At 43.7% G+C, this 16,298-nt stretch overlaps 1 protein-coding gene across 14 annotated transcripts in view; it reads right to left on the reverse strand.

Moving 5' to 3' along the window:
• RBFOX2 (RNA binding fox-1 homolog 2) overlaps positions 1-15,677 on the reverse strand; it is a 239,570-nt gene extending 223,893 nt beyond the window's left edge. For 2 of the 14 annotated variants that reach the window (XR_004324316.1, XM_032492131.1), the window contains exon 1: positions 14,828-15,677. Coding sequence is in view for 12 of the 14 variants with exons in the window: in XM_032492131.1 (XP_032348022.1) it covers positions 14,828-15,010 (183 nt within the window). In the remaining 2 variants the exon portion in view is untranslated. The remainder of the gene's footprint in view (positions 1-14,827) is intronic. The other 12 variants (XM_032492120.1, XM_032492115.1, XM_032492116.1 and 9 more) reach the window with 10 other exon arrangements.
• Positions 15,678-16,298: the final 621 nt, after the last annotated feature.

Consider the following 16,298-nt stretch of genomic DNA (forward strand, 5'->3'; position numbering starts at 1 on the left):
CTGCTTAGTGCTGTAACAACCACCCTGACAAACAGACAACACTTACATAGTGCTTACCATAGGCCAGGCACTATTCCAAGTGTATTATATTTACAGTATTAACTCATTTAATACTCACAACAACCTTGTGAGGTAGAAACTATTATTTTCCCCATTTTACAAATGAAAAACTGAAGCACAGAGGATATAAGTGATTTGCCCAAAGGACATAGCTGAGTAGGTACAGAGAGAATTTGAATCCAGGCAGTCTGATACCAGAATGGCTCCTCTTACCCCAATATTTTAATAACAGTGTGACAACTGTTCTGATAGAGATGTACACAGAGCACAAGGCTTTGACATTTGCTCAGTGTAAACCTATCAGAGCAATTACCACATTGTTTTAAAATTATCTGTGTATACATGCACGTCCCCACTGCAAACTCAAGTCTTAGTCGTCATTGTGCCTAGCACTACCTCACTCAATAAATCTTCAACTGGGTTAAGGTAAGGAGGTGGAATAATAAAATATCACTTCTGTTCCTCAGGTTTGCACTTTGTATTTTCAATGCTGGTGCTTCTTCCACCCCTGTGTGCCTCCATTTCCTAATACCCATCTCTTCCAAGGCAAGAGGTGCTTCTCAAATTGTGCTGCTTCCCTAGAGATGCTGGCCAGACCTCTCAAACTGCCTTGGGTATATTCTTGGAGTCCTGAAACACTACAGAGACCCACATTACCATTCCTGGTGGGTAGGGCACTGGCAGTACAGCTCTCACCCTCCAGCAGTCACCTGGATCGGTGGCTCTTATCAGGAACATGGAGTAACTTGAGCCACCTCCCAACCCATCTCTCGACTGCTAAGACAGGCGCTTTCTGCTATCAGGTTGCACAAATGCTGGAAACCTTACACTAGGCATGAAGGAAGAAGCAATAAAGGAATCAACACAGCATCTGGTGCCCTGCCAGCTTCCACCCACTGCTTGGGGCCACAGAGACCGAGTAGGCCTAATTCACTCACTGCAAAGCCTTAGGACCATAAGGACTGTATGGTGAGATTAGCATCACCAATCTGATAGAGGTCAGCATTCATCTAGAGAGCAAGACACATCTCCACTGGCCTCATTCTCTGAACAGTGGGAATGCTACATCCTCTAGAATATTCTTGTTGAGACAAAGGTCCATTACAGAAGCCCGCTCTGAAAAACACTGTTTTAGTTCACATCTTTAAACACAAAGTTTGTAAAGGTTAACTGAACCAGAATCAAAGCCTAAGCTTGAAATCCTTAATTCTATGTCTGAATCAGAATCCACTTGTGTCCAGTAACAAAAGAAAAACATTCCCCGTTTGTTGAATCACAACTATCTACCTCCCATCAAGTCTCAGGCACAGAGTGGCCATATTCCAGGGCTGAAGAGCATTCACTCAATCCCAGTCTTCCCACAAATACAGAAGTGAAGTAAAACCAACAGCAATTATGGCTGCTGATCTGCAAACACCTGTTAGGAACTAAACCTTTCTTCCTCACAATTCAACACCAAAGTTGGTTCACTGAACAGCCTCCTCACAATAATAGTATTTAATCAGGATAAATCTGGGCATTTTGGGTATGTCTGGTATTGGAGACGCTATACTGAATAAAATCACACTGCAGTTAGATTCTACGTGCAGTGACTTAAGGCAGATCCTGAGTACTAACTCAATGACAAATGGAATATCTGACCCAATATGGGTCCTACTACTATAAAAAGACAGGACCAGGAGCAGCTGACCAGGGCAGGTAGAGAGCTGAGGATGCCTACCTTTTACTTAAGCATCTTTAAAAGGTATCATCAGTCAGGGATTTATGGGTATTCACATGAAAGAAGAGAAATACAGATCAGGTCTCTAATTCTGTGATTCCAAAAAACAAAGACTCATACTTATAAGTTTCTGTACTAATCAGAGTCATCCTTACCAGAGACATTTAGATGTAATTATCTCAGTAGACCAGAATGATATTAATTCCAGAAATCTAACAAATAAAGGGGAAAAAAAACTACAAGATGATATAATACGATTTCCAAATATTACAGAAAAAAGCAAAGTATAGAAAAGTATGAATATTAATACTGCCATTTGGGTTTTTTAAAGGAGGTTGAAAAAATATGTAAGTACTATCTCCCGATGGATATCCAAATAACTAACCATCCTGGAGGAGAGAAATTAAGTAGCTGGGAAAAGGCACAGATTTTTTACTCTTCAAACTTTTGCATAGTTTGAATCATTTACCATGTGAATATATTGTATGTTTAAAAAATTAAAGTAAACAGTGAAAAAAAACTCATATTAGAAACCCTCAGAGAAATCACACCCAAAACGTAAAAAAGAGTAAGAAATGAAACAGCCTACTTAGTATTAAAGCTGAAAGTTTGAGCTTACTGCTTGCTCTCACATAATCTCTCTGAGCCTGAAATAACTTGGTCCAGATAACTTCTAGATTCCTTCAGCTCTCATGAGTTCATACCACCCACCATTACCAATCCACTAACTTATCAGTTGTTGATCCATTACTTGATCAATAACAAAATTAGAGACTGATAACTTTAAGGCAAAAAACAACAATAACAAACCAGCATACATACAGCAACCAAGTATCCCATTTAACTTCCCACGAACATAACTAAGGAAAGTGAGATAAACACATTAAGTCTCTAATACAATGCTTGGCACATACAAGTACACAATAAATTTTAGCAAAATTTCAATTCCAAACACTGGCCAGACCTAAATTATTGAAGAAAGAAACTGGAGTTCAGTATTGAGTTCAAGTTCTACATGAATCCACTGTCAGGTAATGGGTAAAATATTTTCAGTACTGAACACATGGCATGCGAAGACAAGGAAGGACATATTCACTTTATTCCTTATCAATCATACCCTTCGGCCCGAGGGCCATGAAGCCCAAAGAAAAAGTCACTAGATAAAAAGCCCTAAGACCTGGGTACAAGCATCAGTTTTATCACTTCCTCATCATGAGGCTTAGAGACGTATATTTTCACCACCTGAAGAATGGGAAGAAGAATCACCTATCTTTTGCTGTAGGGAATAAGTAAGGACTTGTACCAAAGCACTTCATAGGATATAAAACATAATATATATTTAATTATTAAGTATTACATACAGTTTTAGTCACCATGCTTTCAATCCAGACATGGTGATTACACAAAAGGCAACAAAAATTATTAGGGAGATTTTTAAAATAGATTGTATAAAGGTTGATTTATTTTTTCAGTAAACATTTACTGAATTATTATTATAATATATCCATGGCACTGATGGAAGAGCCATGGATACAAAGATTAAGAGACTGTTCCTGCCTTTAAGAAAGTCAAAAAGCATTGGGGTACAAGAAAACAGGGCTTGGTAATTACAATAACAACAGCTATTGTATACTGAACACCTACTGTGTGTAAGGCTCTGAACTAAACACATCACATACATTCTCTCTCTTAATTCTTACATCAACTGTGTAACATATTTTATAAGGGAAGAAGCTGAGGCTTAGAAAAGTTAACTAACTTAATCAAGATCACATAGCGATGATGTGGAAAAGCTAGGGCTCCAACTCAGGTCTGCTGTCTGCAAGCCCATTCTGCTTTTTATAGTCTTAGAGTGGGAAAAATTATTCTAAGTATGACACACACACAAAACAGAAATCATTAATGAAAACATTAATAGATCCTGTCACATTAAAAAAATTAATCTCTGATACAGTAAATGAAAAAGGCAAAGGTACAAAAGAATGTGTAGAAAGGAGGAGGACTAACACAAGAAACGAACAGGGCAGATGGGCACCAGGGATGAGAGGAAGACGCTTCACTAAATATGCTTTTATAAATTTAGAGTCACAACATCTGGTCATGAAAAGTAATATGGGATAGTTCAAATTTTGTTTAAGTCTATTCTGAAGTTATTTGACTTCTGTGTGTGTGTGGCAGAATGACACCTATTATCATTTTTCAAAGAGCAATCAATGGAAAACAGCATGGAGTAACATGAATTAGATAATTCCCTTGCTTAAAACAGGATGCTGGGCCAATCAAATTTTTTAGGTTTCTTCAAATTTTGGGATACTGTTGAACTAAATAAGTATTTACTATGTGCTAAAATTAACACTGTAGAAAACAATCCCTAGTGAAGCCAAAATTCAGTAAGGGTAAATGATCCCTACACCAAGCTCAAGAAAACCAAATATGAAGGCCTCCCAGGATTAAAAAGCAAAGCCTACAGGGGAACACTTACACCAAACCACTCCTGGAGACAGAAGTGCAAAGTAAGCATAAAGGAAAACTGCACATATACACGGATACACAGGTACCATTTATCACAGCATTTTTTATATAGCTGACAAAAATCACTACTGGTCCATGATAAGCACCTCTCTGAAAGGCTTCTGCTCTGTGGACACAACATGCCAAAGTTAACCAATTGATCTACAGCACTGTAAAACACTGGCAGCTCAAAGCCAAAATGTTGCAGCAAAAAGATCTATTTAGTATCACAAAAGCAGCTAAAGACCCTAAAGCACAAAGTAGGGGGACAAAAGATGGGTCACTAATGCATAATGAGCAGCAGCTGGGTTGGGGGAGAATGCCACCAACAGAAATATCAACGTCTAAGCCCCGACACAGACTCTAAATATGACCAGCATTGCTTCAAAGTCCAGGATGTTACCAAGCTTAGCCAAATGAGCTTACTAAAAGTCACCAGTCAGACTATAGCTTCAAGTATGAATACAACATACAAAATACGCAGTAAAATTTGTATGTGAGGATAGCAAACACAGACAAGTAGGAAATGGACCACGTAAGTGATCGCTGTAGAGCATTACTCTTTAAACAAGGCTGAATCTGCCTCTCTCGCAGAGATGTGCAGCTTAAGACCAGAGTCATACTTTGAAAACAAGCACTACCAACTCTGTAAGCTTTGCCAAAGCTCCCACTGTGAGAGGCGGCCATTGTGGAGACTTCCTGAAGTTCCAACAAAGTCCTCAAGCCCATCGTGCCAGCTGCTGACAGTGACAGCGTTCCTGGAAGTCTGTATGAGGTGCAAACCAATGAGTTCAGCTTTGTGGGTGTTGGGAGCCACCACAAAACATCTTCCAATTTTGCCAGTTCTTGCTCTCAAATCACACCATCCTACTACTCTATCCTTGAGAAACTAAGAAATGCCAGGTGAAAGCTGTCAAAGCCCCATATTCAGACTGATTAGAGGACAAGCCAGTCTGAGGGGATAAACAACCTCATTTACAGATTCTTTTGAAAAGAATGGCGGGTGGGGGAGGGCTGAGCAAGAAAGGAGGGGAGGGAGCTAAACAATTCCTGTCTTCTACCCAAAATTATTACCCAGCTTCCTCAGAATTTTTATGGAACACTGAACTGTAGAAAGGGTGGGGGGGAAGGAAAAGAAAACTTACGACTGTAAATGTGACTGTATAAAAATCCCCAAGAGAGGATGACCTATGAAACTAAGCTCCACGCAACAACGGCTAACTATGCAGCTGCTTTTCTGCTTGCCGAACAGTCCAAGATAAATAGAGCAGGCTCAGAGAAGCCCACCAACTTCCAGGAAAATGGAACCAAAGTCCTCTTGACTCATGACATGTCACATACCCCTGAAATAAATCTCTAAATGAAATGCATACAGGTCTGCTCTGGAAATCATCTTGGCTGACAGTAATGAACGCCCCCCTCCTCTAAGCAGCTGCCAATTTGCTGAGGAAAAAGCTGCTCAAAATAAAGCAATTGGAAGAACTTCCTGTGAGCCTCTGTTCCAAGTGTTCCAACTAAGCAGTCCACATTCAAACCCTACAGCTTCCCTAAACCACATCAGCAGTTCCTCTGGTTCTCCTAGCATAGCTCCTGCCCCTACCTCAAACCCCAGAGCCGAGAGGGTCCCGCAGCTGCCCCTCCCCACCCCTCAAAATAAATCATGCTTTGTTTGTGGTATTTACAATTAGAATCCAATAAAAAGCGATGCAACCAAAAAGAAAAATAAACAGTATGCCTCCTCAGTAACCACATGCCAGGAACAAAATATCCAATACTCAGTGCAAAATCTCTTTTCCTCGGCAAAAGTGAAACCAAGGAACCTATTTTTCTACATGGGAAAAAAATCCCACATACCAGGGTATTATCTGGGGACTTAAAAAACCTGAGTATTATGGTTGAACACACCCATGTGGAAGTCTAAACTTCAAAGGCTGTTTCTACCCTTGGGAAAATAGGTTTTTATGTAGTTACTCAACCATTATCATTTGGCAATTCAAAACTGTCATCTATTTCACAAGTGGTATTTATCATGTATGCTGTGCCTTGAATCCTCAGCTGAAGTTTCTAGATGCCACGTATGTGCAGAACACGTCAGAAGGAAGTGATATAACGGGTTGCTTTCTCTCTCCCATTCCCTTTTTTAGAACCTACTTTATTCATTTAGAATCCAAAAAGCCAGAGGCATTATAAAGTATGCCCATTCGCCTTTAAAGAGGCCCCAACTAAACCGGCAAGGAGGTCTGGAGGCTGGAGAACGGACAAGGATTATACAGGAGCACAAATCAAAAGCTGAAAGGAAAGGAGGCAGGGATAACAAGGGCCAGAGAGAAGATTCCTATAAAATACTTCCATAAATCTGTCTCCAAAGTTGAGACCTAAAAAAACTGTACCAAGCTTCCTCATTCAGTCATATCCAATTCAATGATCTGAAAAATAGCATGTTTTCTGCGAGGTGTCTCAGTTAGGTATTTCTCCTGCACCCACAAAAACAAGCTATAATAGCTTATGAAATCCACTGGTTGAGAAGGGAAAGGTTAAGGTCCACAGTTTATCAAAAGGGCTTAGCCCCAAATGGTGGTAATATATATGAACTGCAACACTCCAGAATCTCTCAGCAGCACTGTAAAAGGTAGATCAACAGAATGCTCCAGTGAACTGGAACGGGTTAGCTCTAATTGCCCCTTACTCGTGTGGTTCCTCTAGTTTCCTCAGCCACACCATCACAAAGGCGCTTTTTACACACACGTGCTCTCAATTAATATCTGAGCACAGGAAACAAAACAACAGGTTGCCATGCCCACCCAACACATTCAGCAGCTAAATTCCACCTCAGCTTCTGTTTTCAAAGACCTCTCTCTCACCTTTAACCTTGATATCAATGGAAAGATCGGGTACCATTCACAAATCCCACAACATCCAGTCTTCACAGGAGCTGGAAAGCAGACCAATGGCCAGACCCCCCCCCCCCAGGGAAAATCTGGAAAAACAATTAAAGCCATCTGCAGGCTCCAACTGAGGAGGAGGAAGACAAAGTTCACTTCAACAAGAGTGAGTTTCTTGACTACTCAGTCCCCAGCACAGTGCTCCATCCTATGGACCCCAAAGGAAAGTTCCCTTGATCTCACAGGCTGGGTGGGAGTAGAGGGACAGACATCTGAACAATGTTAATCTAAAAAGTCTGAAAACAGAGCTCTGGACGTGGTATTTTGGAAAGCAGCGGGAATATGGGAGGGATGGGAGGAGACACAAAAGGCATCCAGAAAGAATCAGTATCCCAACTTATTCTTGAAGACTGAGCCTTACAAATGAGAGATGTGGGGTGGGAATTTCAGGTAGAAGGGGCAGAAACAAAGCACAGAGCTCTGAATGAGCCTAGGTGGCACAGTGCTCAGGAAACCACAAGTCCCTTACTATGGACTTGAGGTGGAGTGCAGACAGAGATGAGGCTAGAAAGGCAGGCCAGAAGCACCTGGTAGGCCAAACCAGAGGATGGACTTTATCCAGAAGTCAAAGACAAGCTATTAAATGATTTTTGCTCTTTTAGATGGGTGACTTTGTCAGAACAGTCAGAAAGACAGGTTTGGAGAGACTAGAAAGAAACCAAGAGACAAAGGCACCCCAGCTCAATTTTGGCAAACTAAAATGAGAACAAAAAGTGCCATCTATTTGATGCAATACATTTAACCAACAAGCCTTATAAAATTTGGAACACAAACATTTTCACAGCTCCTGCATCCATGTAGCACCAAAACAGCCAGCACAGCTGTCACCGCATTCCCAATCCCACAGGTTCCATGTAACGTCCCCATGCCTGATGCAGGGGCTGTGATACTTCAGTAGTCCTTTTAGTCCTTAGCAAAGTGAATGTCTCCTCTTCCTCTAACTGGAGACACCACCATGACCAGGTCCATTCACCTCCTTCACCCGGATGTCAAATTAGATTTCCTGGCTTAACACACTGCTCATCACTGGTAGTTTCCAACTCTAGCACTTAGTCAATCAGAAGCGCATCAACCACCCCATGCTGATCACGTGGTAAGCAGGAACTCACTGAGTGCAGTATAGCAGGTTATAAGGGAGGCAAGAAATAACCATTTACTGCTGGGTTCCATGATGGGCACTCTAAAGAATCTCAGTTACTCATTATAGAAGCTCACTGGAGTAGGCAGTAATCCTCCCAGTTCACAGATGGGTAAACAGGAACTCAGATGTTAAATATACTGCCAAAAGTCATTCAGTTGGTTGGTAAGTGGAGGAGCCAGGATTCCAACACCAATATGAGAAATTCTAAATAGTGTTTCTTCCACTACACCATACATCAAGTATGTATGGATATACAACAGTATATTAAGGTTCGTAATGATAATAGTAATAATAACAGTATCTCCCTTATAAAAATTGAGAGGGGACACATATTGTATAGTCGCAGATTAAGGGATCACTCAGAGAAGTCACAACTGAGTGATCACAACTGGAATCTCCAAATGCACTTCTGGGCATTAGTGACCAAAACACATTCAGACTCAAACAATCAAAGCAACCTGGCTAACCTCCAGATAAATCTATCGAATCCTCCATACAGTTCCCCTCAGAGCCCTGAAGACAACATCTGAAAACACTCATGGCTGACTGCTCGCTCTCGCACTCTCTCCCAAACTACTTTACCACCCAAATTACAGAAATATGTCCAGGATTCACATGGCAGTTCTGATCCGATTTGCCCCAATCCTGGCTCAAGCAGCTTTGCGCTACTCTCCTAACTAGATCAGCGCCAGCCAATGGGTTTATTCAAGCTGATCTATGATGGATTAGATAATGAAACCTTAGCCATGTAAACTGCCTGCTTGCACTGGGGCTGGAGGGGAGAAGAATAGGAAACTCAATACTCCTAGGGGCCACCTAAAACACCACACGCACTCGCTGTCCTCACTCCATCTGTTTGCTCACGCTCCAATTACTGCCGTTTCCTTTCCATCATCTCACATGGTCTTCCCTCCTGTCTTTGAAGGAAGTGCACATTTGTCACAGAAAAAGATGTTTACTATGCTTTACAAATGTGTATCCAAAGCAATTCAAACAAGTCCACTCACTAAAATGACCATCTTTATTGTTTCTACAAATTATTGAAGCCTGACATCAAACTGATGGCCTGAGAGATGTCAAAACAGAGATTCACTAGCAACATTCTTGTTTACACCACGTAGTACAGTGAATTTCTTTCTTAGCCCTGTAATCTTGGGGCCTGTCTGCACCAGTCTGCTTTATATCAAAATGAAAGTTAAATCTCTAGTTAGCTTCTGTTGTGTTCACATGTCAGCGTGATAGAGAAAAGAATGACAAGGTGTCTAGAAAATAGGACAGGAAGTTAGGAGACAAATTCAACTCAGGCTAATCTCGAGTCACCCTGAAGAATAATTCTACTTTGAACTCAGATCTTTCTCATTCTCAAAGATATTCCCAGTTTTACATCCACAGGCTTCCTTGTGAGGCTCAAAAAAACAAACAAACAAAAAAAAAACCTAGTAATTTTTACATGACTGTGCCTCAGTTTCTCCAACTACAATACTTACCACTCTGGTAGCATGACAGGCTGAATGTGTGTTGTCCTCCCCCACCGCAAAATTAGTATGTTGAAGTCCTAGCCCACAATGTGATGGTATTTGTAAATAGGGCCTTTGGGAGGTGATCAGGTCATGAGAGTGGGACCCTCACGATGGGATAAGTACCCTTATAAAAAGGGGAAAAGATCTCTCTCTCTCCCCATTAGCATACACTAAGAAAAGGCCCTGTGAACACACAGAAAGCAGCAGCTGTCTACAAGCCAGGAAGAAAGCCCTTACCAGACACCAAATCTGCTAGCACCTTGATCTTAGCCTTCCAGCCTCCAGAACTGTAAGAAACAAATTTCTGTTAAGCCACCCACTCTGTTATTTTGTTAGGGTGCCTGAGCAGACTAAGACATGTAGAATTGAAAAATCCAATAATTTTAGAGAGATATTGTTCACAATATCACTTGGAAGGTCAACACATCATTTTTAGAATTCTATTCAAATGGCAGCAGCGCATTCAGTTTCAGCATTAAACACCCAAACCAGAGTCCAAAGAGACAGCTACTTAGGAGGAAAGAAATCCAGAAACTAGCAAATGGGAAGATAAAATACTTCAAGAAATATAGTTTCTACATAGCAATTTACAGGCTACCAGGTACCCCTTCCCTAAGATCAGGAAGAAAGTCTTTCCACCACTGGAATCAACCAATATGAACAACTTCTGAACTCACTTAGCTACCCTGGATTTATGACTCTATGGTCAGAAGCAGTTAAGCTGGCCATGTAATAATCACATACCAACATTTCACTACCATAAAGAATTTTGCCGAAAGCTATAAATAAAAACTAAGGTGCAGCTTGCCTTATAAAGCAGCTAAGTTCCTAGAAAGTTGCACAAAAATTGAATTTTTGCTCATCAAATTATTTATATTCACTAGAAGAGTTGACCAAAAAACTTCATTGACCAGTGCTTTTTATAAAGCCCAAGTTTTTCACATATATCAGGCTTGCTTAAAGTGAAATGTACCTCTAACATCTATATATGTAATTCATTTAACTTTCTACCAGGTTAGTGTACAGTATTTTCAAGTACCTTCTTTAACAACTAACTTAATTTCTCAAACCACTTTTCAATTTTTAGGCTGAATTTGTCTCTTTTTCTCTCCTACTCTACAGTTCGGGGTTCTCTGCTTCTAAACTGTTTCCAGGGCTGTACAGACTCCTTCGCCATCCACATAAAGCTCCTGGATGCTGGCCTTGAAAGGAGAGAAACTTCCTCTTCCCTCTATGTTTCCTTCTTAGCTTAAGGATTATAACATAAGCACCACAGACTCTCTCTCCTCCCCTGTGCTCCACTTTGGGAAGTAATGATTTACTCCAAAAGCTTAGTGGCTGTAACTCAACAGGGTTCAGCTTTGGAATCTGTACCTTAGAGCTATAGCTCCATTTAGTATGTAGTCTTGGTAAATTAACCCCAGTAAATGACTTCTGTAAAGAAGGGTTAATCCTTTGACACTCAAAAGATTGGGGAATTTCATCAAAGTACTCTCACCCCTAAATTTCATGGTTTTTTTCCTATCCCTTAATTATTCATAAAAGGTAAATTTCAATGTCAACTTAACAGGCATTAAGCAAGCACTTACTATGTACCCAAAACTGTGAGGTACTACAAAAGATAAACACAAAGAAAACACAGTTCCTGTCTTCTAGAAGGTTACAGCATCACTAGAGAAACAAGAATAAAACAATGCAGGGACAATACAAGATGATACATAATTAAACATCAATATAACAGGAGACAAGAGAGGGGTCTGACTAAGCTGTCAGGGAAGGCTTCCGAGAAGGAGCTATGACCTCAGAAAAGCTCCATTTGTGTTACAATATAAGGAAAAAAAAAAAATGCGTTTTAAGACAAACCCATATACCAAAAAGTAGGCTACTCTAGATTTTTTAAATACAAATTTACATGGGCCTATAGGCATGTCTACACTGCTAATACCATTTCCTCAAACTGCCTGGCCCCTGATCGTTCTCCCCGGCCACACAGTCCCTTGCTCTCAAACACAAGTACACTTCTCTCTCATCACCTCTGCACCCACACTTGCTCTACCTGAACCCTCTTCCCTCAAATATCTGTATGGCCCATTCCTTCATGTCATTCAAAGGTCACTTAGCAGAGAGGCCTTACCTAACCATCTTCTTCACCACTCCGTATCCCTTTCCCTGCTTTATTTTTTTTCTTAGCACTTACCACCACCTAATAATGCTTGATTTGTTTATTGTCTGTCTATTTCGATTAGAATATTAGTTCCATGAGAGCAGAGTCTTTGTTTTGTTCACTACCATACTTCCTAGGCTCTAAAACAGGGCCTAGCATATAGCAGCTATTCAATAAACATTCACTAAACGAATACTCAATATTCTGTCACTATAATCAGAATGATATAGCAATGTCCTAGAGATGGTGGTCACCCAAGCTTAGATTTTATCTTTTCATTAACATTATATTTCCTTTACTCTGAATCATACCTCAAATTTCAACCTCCATATAAAGCCTTCCTTGACCATTTCAGCAAGAATGACCATCTCCTTCTCCTGGCCTCAGTGGCACAAATCCTCTGCACACTCTGGCTCTCCATTTTGCAAAGCCTTATGTCATGCATCTACCCTTTGGTATCTCTACTCCTGTTCCTCTGGAACTTACCAAAAAAATCCATATACATATGTGTGTATGTGCGTGTGTATAAATATACACACATGCTTTTTTTTTTTTAAACTTTTCACCCATTTTAACTCCCCACCTAGACTGTAAACACCAAATACCTTAAGGTGAGAGAACTTGACATATTTAAAGAAGGTAACTTAGAAATCATCCTGTACAAACACTGTATTTTACAACTAAGGAAACAGGGCCCCAAAAGAAGGGATTTTCCCAGAACCATACAGGTAATTGAAGGCAGGGGGCTAAATCAATAATGAGTTGAATACCTGTGTGACATGGTGTATTGAAACTACATCGATAAGAATGGATAAAGTGAATAAATAAAGATCCACAAGTACACTGAGTGAATAAAGGGTTCTCTGTGGGATAGTTCCAAATTGTCCATCCATACCCAAAGGGCCTAATCCACTCCTTCCTCTGCATACTCCTAAGTCCCCATACACTGCTCCATTTCCAAATACTACTATCCTTGGTCAATTTGAAGGCAAATCAGCAAATAATGGGCCCCAGGAGGAAGAGGGACAGGGAAGGAGTGGGAGTCTCACTATTAACCATGATTGACAGAAACAACAAATACAAACAGACATAGATATATGCACACACCAAGCAGAACATGCTCACCAGCACCCACAGCCAGTTTTCTCCCCTTAACATCCAAAGTTAACCCACCTCACCTGAAGTCTCCCCATATTCGTCTGTATTTTTTCCATGGCCCTGAGCTTTTCTCACAATCCCTCTCCCTGACAGAGCTCGAATGGAGAACAAAAAGCAGGCAAACAAAAGAATTCAAAAATAAACACCAAGAGGGTCACTTTACCCAAGTCAACACAAGTAATAGAGTGGCCTCTGCAAGGGAGACCAAGAAGCACACAGCAAATATACCAGGCTTAAATACAGCTCCGTCTCTAACACAGGAAGTCAGGCAGAGCCTTGAAAAGCAGAGAGCAGAGCACAGGAAGTCTTTTAGCACTGCAGAGATTTCCAAGAGTGGTGTAATGGAGAGAGCACAGGAATAGGAATTAGAAGACTAGGCTTCTAGTTCCAGTTTCACCACCAGCTAATCAGGTGGCCCTAGGCAAGTCACTAGTCTCTGGTCTTTTGATTCTCAATCTATAAGATGAGGTAGTTAAAACATTTTGGGACTTGACTCCCCTCTCAAAAAAAAAAAAAAAAAAAAAAAGATGAAAACTACTGAATTTCTCCCACCAAAGAATGCCCATAAACTATTTTGCGTAAGAACCTTCCAAGTCTATCCAGGCTAAGAACCCCAGGAAAAGATGTCTCTGGTCCCTTGTATCTCTAACATTCTCCGATTCTAAGAGAATTAGGCAGTAGTCTAAACAATTGCTGGTAGGCAAGCCCCACCATTTCACAGCAAGTATTTTCTGAACAGAGACCAAATTCTAAAACCTAGGACGGTTTCACACTCTTCCTCAAACTACAAAGTCAACTGACATCATCACTACATCCCCATTCCCTCACCAAATCAACCAGCTTATCCTTGAGTTCACAACTCAGAATCCAGCCTTCTAACAGCCCAATAAATTTTCTTTTATCCCCCGGACATTAAATAGCTAGTCGCTGCCCAACAATTGGCAAACTACAGGAGGGGCACGTCCTGTGTCTAGTGCCAGACTCATCAGCACGCTCCACAAAGTTAAAGAGCCTGAGCACCAGTGTCCCCACAACACTACTCAAGTCCTTGTATTTCTCGCAACCCTTGTGTAACTGATTTAACCCACAATCTAAGCCACATCCCCTTTGGGCTCTCGAGGAGTTTTCTCGCTTTCCACTTCTCTCCTTTTTATTATCGCTCCTCCTTCTCCATCCCCGTTGTGTGTCTAGGGCAGCCAAAAAGGTACTCCTTTTGGATAGGTTTCCCAACACTGTCCCCCACCCTCGTCATCGACTTGGTCCAGCAGCTCTCTGGGCTACAGACCCAGGATTTCCTGGCTTCCACTCCACCCCAAGGAACTAAGGAAGGGTTTGAAAGATTGGAATCCATCTCAAGCTTGCTCGATTTCCCCCTAACACCTATTCACGCATCGTGCCCCCTCGTCCCCTCAGGGATCAAAACCCTCTGGGGCACACTGGGCTTCTCCTGCACCCTCCACTTCGAAGCCAGTGTCGCCCCACCTTCCAACCAGGCCCCGACCGGCCCCCTCCCACCTCCAAGCCGGGACCCCTGGAAGCCCTCCCCCTTCCCAGCCAGGGAGCCCCGCGCCGCCCCCCAGCGATAACAAGGCGCCCGCCCCGCGCGTTCACCTGCATCCCGCCGCCGTCGGCCGCCGCCTCCTCGGTGCGCGGCCGCTTGCTCAGGCCAGGCTCGGCTCCGTCTCCTCCCCCTCCGGGCACCGGCAGCTCCAGCTCCGACTCCCGCTTCATCCCCCGGGCAGCGGCACCGGGCCCAAGCTGAGGCGGCTGCTGCGGCTGGGCGCCTTCCGCCATCCGCCCGCGCCCCCCTCGCCTTCGGGAGCCGGGCGACCCGCGACAGGCCACCTCCCCCTGGGCCTCGGCCCCGACTGTCGCGACAGGCGGGCGCGCGCCTGCCCCCGCCCCCGCGTGCGTGCGTGCGTGCGCGCGGGCCCGGCGCCCCTTCGGCGGCGGGCGGTCGCGGCTGGTCGCTGGCCGGCACCCTGGCTCGGGGCGGCTGGCGGGTCGCGACGTGCACTCTCTCGCGCCCCCACGCGCACACACGACCCCCGGCCCGGCCCGCCGCGCGGCCCGCCTCGCGCACTCACGGAGCTGGCCCGCCGGCCCGCGGTCGCTCCTTCACACAGTCCCTCACCACACGCCGGGCCGAGGGAGGAAGGGGGCGGTCCGGGATCCCGAGGCGTGGGGAGGGGTGTTTATTTGGGGGGAGGGGGGCTCGAGGCCGGAACGAGCTGACTGGCCGGGATCCTCCGACCGCCACTGTGGCAGCACCGGGAAGGCGGGGAGAGAGAAAGAAGGAGGAAGGGCCCGGGATCTGGGACTCCAGCCCGCGCGGGAGGCCTGGGTGGCGGGGGAGAGGGGGCGGCGGCGGCCAAGCCCGAGGTGGGGGCGGGGCTAGCACCCCTCGGCAATCTCCGCCGCCTCCGCTCCGGGCGCTCGAGGGAGGCTGGGAAGAGATCGGGGGAGTTCGGGAATCTCCGGCCCAGGCGAGGGATAGTGCTGGAGGCAGCGCGCGGCTGGAGTTCCAGCGCGGAGGGGGCGGAGCCTACTTCCCTAAGGGCAGGGCCACAGCCTAGAAAGGGCGGAGCTTGAGAGGCCAGAGTTCTGCGTAGCAACACCCTCTGGTGGGACTCGCTGTGTAAAGTTGTGCCCGGAATCCGCCCATCTGGCCGCCTCAGTTTCAGACAAGGGAAGAGGCTCTGAGGATGGGGGGACCTTTGCCTGCTCCCTCTCCCACAGAAGAATGAAGATCTCCAGTCGGAAGGTCCAGGAATGAAGCCACCACTGCATGACTCTCAGTTCCGAAAGCCTTTTCTTTAATCATAATTATTATCACATTCCTGATCATATTAATTATAACTAATGTCTCTAAGAGCTTTACAGTTTGCACATGGGTTCTCAGGCCCTTTTTGGAGGTGATGATATAAGCAGAGTAGATACCATGATCTCTGTTTCATTGATGGTGAACCTGAACCTTTGTTAAGTCCCGCAGATAAAAAGTGGCAGATCTAGATCTCAGGACACCAGATCATATTCTCTTTCTCTGCACTTTGCTGCCTAACACTTTATTGCTTATCAACTT

Source organism: Camelus ferus, chromosome 12 (genome assembly GCF_009834535.1).
Source record: "Camelus ferus isolate YT-003-E chromosome 12, BCGSAC_Cfer_1.0, whole genome shotgun sequence".
In the NCBI taxonomy this organism is placed as follows: domain Eukaryota; kingdom Metazoa; phylum Chordata; class Mammalia; order Artiodactyla; family Camelidae; genus Camelus; species Camelus ferus.